Genomic DNA, 11,363 nt, shown 5'->3' with positions numbered 1-11,363 from the left:
CCCTTTAAATGTAAGCAAACATTTACAAACAATATCTGGGAATTTGGGCATAGTTCTCTCCAAACTGCTTTCTGCTTTCATTGGGTGAAATAACTGGGGGCTCATGGAGACCTTTCTGGGGATGTTGGTCCATCAAACCACATTAGCCTGTAAGGAATCCACAGGTTCTCATTTTCTGCAAAAATAAAGGCAGAACCTGTTTTCCAAAGCAACCTATCTTTAGACCCAAATTTTGAAGTCAAGATACCTTTAAAACATATGTGTTGATTTAGCTTAGCAGCCCATACATGAAATGTCTCTGTACTCACCTCCTTCACAATCAAAAAATTAAAAGAAAATAGAATTATATATATTATATAGATTATATATGATGTATAATATTATGTATATTCTAGACTCTCTGTGTATACTACCTCTTTACATAGCTTATTTTTCTTTACTCCTTTAATCTATGATAGTCTGTACTCTGTCTCTTTAAAGACTTTGCTTTATTTTTTTCTATATTCTTTTTCTTCCCTCTCTCTCAAGCCCATGTATATTTATCCAACACTGTGACTCATTTAGAGGTCTTTTCCATCTGATTTGTCTTTATTATGTATTGGTTATCCTTTTCTGACCAGGACTGCTTCTTAAAATGCTAAGCTGCATGGCTAGGATTAAATTGCTTTGCCTTTTGGCTCTGCCCAGTCCAACATGGCAGATGTCCCTTCACTGCCTCTGAGAATGCTGGGTGGGAGCTGTCCTCACCACCTCAACTCTGGTAACCAGTTGACCCATTCTGCCACCAACTAACTTGCAGCATGCTGCCCACAAAACCCATTTAAGTACTCAGCCTCCTAAAAGAGTCAAGCATGACCAGGAACTTATGCTGAGTCAGTAAGCCTTCTCTTAAAGGAGCCACAGCACCACTGCTCACCACCAGCAAACAGATTCCATCTGAAAAAAAAATGTGGCTGCCAAAAAAAACTATGCTTTGGTTCCCATTTTTATGGGTCTAGAAGCCCTTTAAAAAAACAAAACAAAACCTTTTTTAGGTTTTATGTGGATCTATGCCCCAGACAGTTGGCACCATTCTGTTGGTTGAGACAGTTCATTTGTTTCATGGCTGCCCAGACCTGAAATAACCACACATTAACTGTATTAGTTCAACACTGCTTGGCCAATTAGCTCACGCTTCTTATTGGCTAGCTCTTATATCTCAAATTAACCCATTCCTATTATTTTATATTTTACCATGAGGCTTGTGGTTTACTGGTAAGACTCTGGGTGTCTGCCTCCTCTGGCAGCTACATAGTGTCTTTCTAACTCTGTCTACTCTCTCTTCCTCTATCTTCTTGGAATTCCTGCCTTGCCCTATTCTGTGCTGCAATGGGCCCAATGAAGCTTCTTTATTAACTAATGATATTCATAGCATTCAGAGGGGATCCCACATCATACTTCCTTGTAACTTCTTATGATAGAATAATACAGTAAGGAAGAAAAGAAAATTAAAAAAGGTGGAGGTGGGTGGAAGAGGAGATAAAAGCAAAGGGAGAAGAGACATGAAGTTCTATAGAGGCGCTAGCCCTGGAAAATAAACTCATAAGCAATCTGCTACACACAGAGAAGTCTGAGTGTGATACACACAGGCTTTTCTCTGGTGAGATTCTAAGCCTTGGCCCTTTTGTGACTTCATCAGCTAAGGTTCTTGAAGTCATAATGTATTTTCACAGTAGGGGAGAGCAGAGGAAGGGACGTCACTGACTGGAGAGCAGAGCTCTGCGTGCACAGAGGAGGTACTCAAATGTGGGGAGGGGCAGACGGATAAAGGGCTGAGAAAATGAACTCAAGAGGAAGGACGTTGCATATACACATCATACACAAAGACTGCCAAATGCATCTTTTAGCAAAATAATCATGAACATGAGATGAGGATTTGTAGGAGGTAGGGGGAACTGATAGGGATGGAAATGAGATAATAAAGGCTGGAAGGGAGCATAAATGAAATACATTTATATATGTATGAGATTGTCAAAACAAATTTAATTAATAAAAATACCAACACATATACATAGGCTGTGACATTCTGCTCTGGTTCCTCTCTTGAATGTTCCATTAATCATTCCATCAAACCTTTCCTCCCAAAGGGCAAAACAGAAGAGGAGGGACAAATTAATTATGAGAGACAAGGCGAAATTTACAAAGACCTTGTTACATGTTTAAAAGACAAATCACCTGTATTTTCAGAAAATATGTCTAAGCAGGTAAGCTCTGATATTCCTTTTATATTACTTGACTACAACTTTTTATAGCCTTTCCATATTTTCATTACTCTAAACTCAAACTGTATACCTGTTAAGTAATAACATCATACTCTTTTTTTTTTAACTAAAATTATGTTTTTTTCATGGGAACCAAAGATATGGTTACAATTACGGTCGTCTGACACACACATACACACACACAAAAAAAAAATCCATGGGCAATTCTGAATTGAAAGTTTACAAAATAACAAGGGTAACACTGGGTACAGGAAGAAGAGCTGTTCCAGAACTTCAGAAGCCAAGCTAATATGGCCTCTCCCTGCGATCCTGTCTGTGCTCACCCCTGGAGTCCATCTTGCCAGGGCCAAAACCGCCTCTGTCCCCACCACCCCGGCCCCCTCGGAAGCCCCCACGGTCCCCGCCTCGGCCCCGGTAGCCGCCCCGATGATAGCCTCCTCTGCCACGGCGATCATCTCCATAGTTAACCCCCATATGAGAGCCTCCTGGTCCCCCTCCTGGGCCATCTGGCTTAGGGGCCTTACACTGGTTGCATTCATTTCTCCAAGAGAAGTTCATGTTCTCACATGTAGGATTAGGACACTTCCAATCCCCAGCTCTTTGCTGTCCACCACCTCCCCCACCTCCACTGGGGAATCCTCCACAGCCACCACCACCACTGCCACCTCCTCCATAGCCTCCACGGCCCATGGGTCCTCCTCGCCCTCGGCCTCCACGACCATTTCCACCACCCTGATTGAAGTCAGCTCGGCGAGTAGCAAATGAAACCTTTATAGGATTTCCAGAGAATTCTTTACCATCAAACCAATCGATAGCTGCTTTAGCAGAAGGTGGGTTATCAAATGAGACTGCTGCCTCCCCCTTCAGCTTGCCATTTTCCCTGTCCGTATACAAATTAATCATAGGCTGTCCAGTTTTCTTATTTGTCTTAATAATTCCAATCTGCTTGAAGTAATCAGCCACAGATTCTATTGTAACATTCTCGCCCAGGCCTTACACAAAGATGGTGTTGTTGTCTGAATTATCCTGTTCAGAATCATGGCGTGATCCTTGATCCCGAGGGCCACCAAATTTATTGAAGCCACCACGGTCACTTCTGCCCATGCCCCTCTGCCTCCTCGGCCACCTCCATGGCCTCTGGGTTCATAGCCACCACTGCTTCGGTTGTAACCACCTCCACCACCCCTGCCACGGCCCCCACGGTCCTGCTGTCCTCCCCTGTGGCCACCACCGCCGCCACCACTCTGGTCCTGATTGCCATAACCACCACCGCGGCGACCACTCATGGAGGACTGATCTTGGCCATAGTTGCCTCCACCACCCCCTCCACCACCTCCACTGCTGCTGATGTACTGGTTCTGTTGTCCATAACCCTGAGGTGGGTTATAGGAGCTTTGTTGTTGTCCATAGCTTTGTTGTCCACCATAGCCAGACTGTTGGCCATAGCCTCCACTCTGGGGCTGCCCATAGCTGCTGCTCTGAGAACTGCCACCGTAACTTCCCGAGGTGCTGCTAGGAGCTGGCTGTTGGCCATAGCCAGGGTAGGAGGACTGCTGACCATAAGAAGATTGGGAACTCTGGCTGCTGCCATAGCCTCCAGTGGAACCATATCCCTGGGGAGCTGAGTGACATAGCCTGTGTTTTGGGTCTGTCCATAAGAAGAGCCATAGCTGCTCTGGCCGTATCCTGAAGTGTCAGCTGATTGGCCATAACCACTGTAACTCTGCTGGCCGTAGGGTTGATTGCTCTGTTGGGAGTAGCCCCTGCCCAGGCTGGGTAGGATAGGCCCCATAGCTTTGAGTTGCTTGTTGTGTATAGTCGTTTGAAGCCATGTCCGCGCACGCGCACACAGGCCACCAAGCAGCCGAGTTCCAGACAACTGCGAAGAGGCGCCGCGAGAACTCCATACTCTTTCTTTTAATTCTTATCTCTGGTGAACTCTGATATATTTTGTTCTACTAATTTACCTCGTGCAGGTGTTTCATATCAGTGGGATCACAGGATCTACTTAATATCTGTATCTATGTGAGAGAAATCATATGGAGTACCAAAGGGTACTGACCCTTTGGTTTATTTCACTTAGCTTGTTATCTCAAGGTTTATCATGTTTATATTTCCATTCCTTTTTATAGTTTCATTCTATTTCACTTACATGTATGCTCTACTGTCTTTGCTTCATTTCCTGCCATAGATATAAAATACCACCACCAAAAGCAACTTAAGGAAGAATGGGTTAATGTTTACTCACAGTCCCATGTTACAATCCAGCATTGCAGGGAAGACAGTAGATACAGGAAAGAGTTGGTCACATTCACATTCAAGACCAGAGAGAGAACAAATTAATGCAGGCATGTTTTTAGTGCTTAACAGGCTTTCTCCGCCACCACACAGTTCAGTATCTCCTGCTTAGGGAATGATGCAGCCCACACTGCAGGTCTTCCCACCCAATAAACATGATTGAGATAATCTCCGACAAACAAGCCCACAAGCCAGCTTGATCTTGTAGATTCTCTTCCCAGCTTACTGTAGATTATGTAATGTTGATAATTAAAACTAACCAGTACACACACATTTGGATGTACTAAATTGGGCTTTTCTACCCCATGAACACCAGTCTACAAAAATCCATTTGAGTTTGTACTTTTTTGGATGGCCACTTGGAAGTGGATTTTTTTGGACACATGGTAATTTTATGTCATCCTGCATCATTTGAAATTTTACAAGGAGTACAAGAGCAGTGATGCCCAAGGAGTCCATTTATTCCCTATCCCCTCCAGGATGTATTTCACATTGTTCGATAGAATCTTAGTGAGTTACTGGTGGGCCTCTGATATCTAGCCTCTTATTTCCTTTTATCTCATCCTACTACATCCTTGATTGACTTTCTGAAAACATTTCATTTCTTTTAAATATTGCACATGTCTTTAACTTTTAAACTTTCTTATAAGATTATTTTATTGCCTAGCTTTGCTCTTTGACGATTTTGTACATGAATATAGAGTGTCCTACTTACTTTTATTCTACCCTCTTTTGTCTCCCTCCCACCTCTGTCACCCCAACACTCTTCACCACCCTGTCATATCCAACCCCTTCTTCATGTCTTTTTACTTTATCTTGAGATCTATTGATTTTAAATGTCCAAGTAGTCACAGTTTGGAACTTCCACTAGAGCCTGGTGAAATCACTGCTTGAAATACAACTGAAGGCCATGACTGTCTAACCCTCAGAATTCATTAGTTGCTAATAGTGCAACAGGGAGGATCAAGACCCCATGATCTATGGTTGGTGGTTGACAGGTCCAGCCTTGTGTAGGCTCATTAATAGGTAACCCCAGCTGCTGTGCAAGCAGGTTTTGCACTGCTGTGCTCTGTCCCAAAGATAGTATTTGCAGTCCTTCTGATCTCACTGGCTTTTACATTATTTTCACGCCCTCTTCTGTAGTGTTCCCTAAGTCATGGAGGGGTGATATAAATGTTATGTTTTGGGACAATGCTCTATTCTCCATATTTTTATGAAATTTGTCAACCATTCACCAAATTATTGTTAGTATATTAGGTTCTCTCAATATATTGCTGATCATTGTTTTTGAAGAAGCTTTCTTTTTTTTTAATAGCAGCAAGGTATATTTATTTTATCTCATTTAGGATTTATATTTATTTATTTTATTTTTTTATTAAAAATTTCTGCCTCCTCCCCGCCTCCCTTTTCCCTCCCCCTCCCCCCACTCCCCACACCGCACTCCCCTCCCCCCCTCTCTCCAGTCCGAAGAGCAGTCAGGGTTCCCTGCCCTGTGGGCAGTCCAAGGTCCTCCCCACTCCATCCAGGTCTAGGAAGGTGAGCATCCAAACAGGCTAGGCTCCCACAAAGCCAGTACATGCAGTAGGATCAAAACCCAGTGCCATTGTCCTTGGTTTCTCAATACGGAGAAGCTTTCTTTTTGTATTTTTCTATTTTCTAGAGAGACAGACCAAGAGGGAGGGAAGAAAGTGTAGAAGAAAAAGAAATATTTTGGGAGAGAAAGAGATATTTTCAGAAACTCATTAATGCAGTTTTTGGAGACAAGCAAATCTGACTGAGGGGGGTCAGTGTAGTGGGATGGAGTACAGACAAGCGCAGAATCATGCCTAAAACCCTAATTCCATGATCCACTGAGCTGGAGACTCAGGCAAGGATTTCTGTTTCCAGCCCAGGGAGAGTTTCCTCTTTGGAAATCCTAGCCTTCCCTCTGTAGGCCTTCATCTTCCTGGGTGAGGTAGGCTCACATTACAGAGGGCAATCAACTTAGAGTCTACTGATTCAAATGCCAATCCTTGCTAAAATTACATACACAGAAATAATTAACTTGGTATGAGCAAAAGCATTAGGCACCTTAGTCCAACCAGACAGAGACAAACAGAACTATTAAATCTAGTTCTGCTAATTTTCTTTACCCTTACATGCTTTTAACAGTATGTCAGTGATAGCCCCACCCATCCCTCAAAGTCAACAGTGCCATCCTTGCACTCCCTTCCTCTGGGCTACCTATCATTACTAGAGATTTCTGTTTGGTTTGCTTCATGAGACAAGATCTTAATAGATAGGGACAGCTTTGATCTCAGGATTCTTCTCCCCAAGCCTCTAATTACCAGGATTACAAACATGTGCCATTCTAACTGTGAAGGATTTTATTCCTGCAGTCCCCTAGCATAGGATGATATTGGAGTGTCATCAATGGTAGTTCGAATTCTCCAGAAAACGCTAGTCCGATGTTTCACCCGGGTGTATAAACTGTTGCTGCAGGAAACAACTCTTAGGTTGGTGATATTCAAGAGTTAGGGATTCACTGGAGTGTTCCAGTTTTAGGTTCAGGCCTTACTTTACCTTCATCTATATCCTGGAACCTTGAGTCTGAAGCATCTCTGGTTGTTCTGCCAATGAATAGCATTCATTTCCTGTAAGAAAAGAGAAGGAAAAAATGTATTACAGGAGGGGCTAGGCACGTCCCACATCCTTGAGAGGTCTGGAGTCTCTGAAGAGTCAGTTTCCCATCTGCATCTGGATACAGTCTTCCCATGTTTGAGTGATCTCCTTAGGTGTGCTTTTTGTACTGAAATCTTTTCTGTAAATTTCTCCTGAGGAAGCCATTAACCATGTGCTCTTAAAGCTATTTTGATGTGTTTCATCTGTCTTTGTTGAGGATGGAGTTTTGTAGGGGTTTTCAGATTAAGATTAGTAAGGTCCAAATCTATCTTATTAGAATTAGAAATCTAGCATGTCTATTTTTAATCATATGCTTAAAAACCCTCAAGCAATATTTTCATATAGCAAAATTCACAGATGATCTTGCATGTAAAATTGCATGGTATTCAGACAAATGTATGTGGAACCCCCAGATCAAGATAGAGAACACTATCATCATTATTGAAAATGCCTTCTTATTGATTCTGGTTTCATTTCTATCTCTCATAGACAACCACATCAGATTTCCGCCCTTACAGATTAGTTGCGCTTAGTACTTCATTGATTCAAATGATATAATTAACTTTCAGCTTGTTTTTGAGATTCATCTATGTTTGTATTATAAGTTTGTTACTTTTGTAAATTAATACTATTTCATTGTCTGGACAAGCACAACTTGTTTTAGCTGCTCACTTGTTGATAGTCATGGAGGTCATTTCATGGTCTGGGCTTTCAGTGCATTGTTGTATGACCTGGATGTCTGCAGGTCTGCTAGGATGAACACTCTTCCACTGCCCACACTCCTTTAAGTTTCTTGTTTTGATCTATCTAGATAGAAGTGTGCCAGTCTGAATCAGTTTTTTGAAGAGTCAGATGGTTCACTGATTTTTTTCTAAGTTTGACTTCTATTTCTGCTCTTTTTTTATTATCATTTTCCTTCCTTCTTTCTTCCCTCCCTGCCTCTCTCCACCTCCTTCCCTTTTTCTTTTCCCTCCCACTATTTTTTTTTTTTGCTTTCCTTGCGATTCATTTACTTTCCCTAGGAATTTCTTAAGTTGGAAATTTAGTCTGTTGATTTGAAGCTTTTGTTTTCTCTTTCTGTTATTGTTGGTGTTATTATTATTTGCCGTGAAACTCTTTAGATGTACCATAAGAACTATGTTCCTTAAATTTTGATCCATGATTTTTTTATTCAAATCAACATATCTGAGGATATTCTCAAGACCATTCTTTTATTGATTTCTAGTTCAATTCCAATGTATTAGGAAAAATATTCTATATAATTTTATAAGTCATGAGTTAATGTTCATTTTATGGGCAGACTGCGCTGTCACTTGGTGGTTTGTCCCTTGTGCATTAAGAAGAGTATGTATTGTGGTCTTGGGCACTGTGTCCTACACATTTCAGCTGAGTAAAGCTCACTAATATGCACTCTCCTATAGTCTCACTAATAAACAATATTTTATTCCTGAGTACTGTGAAAGAAATTGCGAAGATTTCTATTTGGGGGTTTACCAACTTTACTAAAGGTTCTGTTCTTGCTTCCTGTATTTTAAAATTCTCTTGGTGAATAACTTTGGGAATTGTGTACTAATGGATTTTTGACATTTTTCTGCCCCTCTTTATCGATAATATGTTTGATTTTGGAGTCTATTTATCAGATTGTAGGCAGAGAAGACTTCTGACCTCCATTTTTTGTTGTTTGGTTGGTTTTGTTCTACTTAGTGGTCCTGAAACCGGCAGGATAACGTCGTATTACAAAAGTAATATGGAGTAATAAGGAGCAGGAACCATATTAACCTCAAAAGAACTAAATAACAACAACATCCTGAGTCAGGATGTGTAGATACACTTGTTGTCCACAATTTTGAGCAACTTCCAAACTTTCTGAGCAGCAGACAAGGTGGAAATAGGCTCACGTCATTGGGCGTCCACATAAATGGGTTCTTATGCTTGCTTAACAGGCATTTTACTGCCTGAGCAACTTCCACTGCATGGGCTATGTCTTTTATTCTTTATCTATTTATTTTGAATGATTTTATTTTACTTCATTTTTAAATTGTGTCTGTGTGGTTATGAGTGAAGGTGCCCACAGATATTTGAAGAGGTCAATGGATCACCTGCAGCTTCATTTGCAAATGGTTGTAAGCTACCCAACATGGGTGCTGGAAACAGAACTCAGTTCCTTTAAGAGCAGCAAACACTCCAGTGGTTTAAATGAAAATGGCCACCACGGGCTCATATATTTGAATACTAAGTTCCCAGTTTGGAGAATTGCTTGGAAAGGATTAGTATAGTGTTAGTCACTGGGGGTGGGCTTTGACATGAGCTCGCTCTCTCTCTCTCTCTCTCTCTCTCTCTCTCTCTCTCTCTCTCTCTCTCTCTCTCTCCCTTTCTCCCCACCTCTTGTTTATGTGTCAAATGTGAGCTCCCAGTTACTTCAGTGCCATGCCTTCCTGTCTACCACTATCTGCCCCACCATAACAATCATAGACTTGAACTCTCTGGAACCATGAACCCCAATACATGGTCTCTTTTATAAGTTGCTTTGGTCATGGTATCTCTTCACAGCAAAAGAAAGGTACCTGAGACACACCCATTTTTTGTTTATCTCTGTATTTATTTTTAGCAACAAAACATAACAAAATATATACGATTAAACCAAAACTACCATTTCAAAATTGGACAACCAAGCCAACAGAAAAAATAAGAGCCCCAAGAGAAGGCAGAAGAATCAGAGATCCACTGGTTCACACATTCAAGAGTCCCATAAGCGTATTAAATTGAAAGCTCTAGTATGTATGCAGAGGACTCAGTGCCCTGTACATGCTGCTTCTGTCTCTGGGAGTTCATATGAGCTTTGCTGAGGTGTTTTAGAGGCCCTTGTTTTTCTGATGCCCTCTCTTCCCTCTGTCTTCCCCACTCCTTCTGCCTCCTCTTCTGAGAGGTTCTCTGAGCTCTGAGGGAAGGAGACATCTTGTCTCTAACTTTGTGTTCCAAAGTCTCTCTGTGTGTGTAATGTCTGGCATTGAATCTCTATATTTATATGTTCCCATCTGCTTTAGGAAGAAGCGTCTCTGGTGATGGCTAAGTACAGCGCTAAATATGAGTATAGCAAACTACCATTAGAAGTCACTTTATTTTTACTTTTTTTTTAGACCAGTAATATTTGTTTTTACCATAAGTCTCTGTGCTATGTGGTCTCTGGTTCTTGGTCGTCCAAACAGTGTCAGGTATGGGTTCTATCTTAAGGAGTAGGCGTTAAGTCAAATCACACATCAGTTAATTTGTGCCACAATTGCCCTCGCATATTTTGAAGGCAGGACAGATTGTAAATCAAGGAGATTGGTGACTCTTTTTCTTTCCATAGTGTGTAGAGTACCTATCCATGACAAAGACACTAGAACAAGAGTGTGGGTGAAGGTTCTAAATAGGCACCAGCTCAGCTTCTTCATGTTCAATGAGTTGTGTAGGTGTTATCTTCAGCAATGGGGCCTTGCTATCAGTTTATGGAAGGCATCCTATTATCTTGACAAAAGCTTGGTTTGTTTGGGGAATTTCCATGGGACCCTTTCAGCCAACACTTCAAATGGAGAAACTCAGACCTGGTACTAGAAGCTTAATTTGTTGACAAGTGATGGCCAGTTGGCCATCTCATTATTTCTAGACTTATTTAAAATTATATATATATACATACATACATACATACACATATGTGCATACACACATATATATCACAAAAGAATACAGGCTGTAGACTCAAGCACAGCAAGATTATGATAACACACACAAAAAAATTTTAAACAATTAACCTTAGTTTTTTTTTGACTTTTGTATCATTTTTATCATTTTTGTCTTACATTGAGTGATACCTGTGCCCCATTTAACACTGACCATTTTAGCAAAATAAAAAGAAGGAACTATAGTAGCAACTCTCTTATTTCTTGTTACATATTTCTTGTTATAATAATAGCTATATTATTATGTTATAAACCCAATTTTGTGACTTTACAGTTGAGTATATGTTGAACGAGCTGCAGGGCTGCATTCCTGCTACCCAGCTCCCAGGAGCCTGGCTAGCTTATGCCCCAAAATAATTACACGGAAACTGTATTTTTTTTTAAATTTTTTTTTTTATTGAGAAAAGGAAAAAAAAAACAAGTT

General features: G+C 41.0%; 1 protein-coding gene and 1 pseudogene across 1 annotated transcript in view; one reads left to right on the top strand and one right to left on the bottom strand.

Annotated features, from left to right (window-relative positions):
• Armc4 (armadillo repeat containing 4) overlaps positions 1-11,363 on the top strand; it is a 162,113-nt gene that overhangs the window by 18,410 nt on the left and 132,340 nt on the right. Inside the window, exon 8 of the mRNA XM_005354824.3 lies at positions 2,127-2,243. Coding sequence (XP_005354881.1) covers positions 2,127-2,243 — 117 coding nt within the window. The remainder of the gene's footprint in view (positions 1-2,126; positions 2,244-11,363) is intronic.
• Positions 2,409-4,129, bottom strand: LOC101984185 (annotated as a pseudogene).

Source organism: Microtus ochrogaster, chromosome 16, assembly GCF_000317375.1.
Source record: "Microtus ochrogaster isolate Prairie Vole_2 chromosome 16, MicOch1.0, whole genome shotgun sequence".
NCBI lineage: Eukaryota > Metazoa > Chordata > Mammalia > Rodentia > Cricetidae > Microtus > Microtus ochrogaster.
Note: the sequence above shows the minus strand (reverse complement) of the source record. Positions and strands in the feature narration are given on the sequence as shown.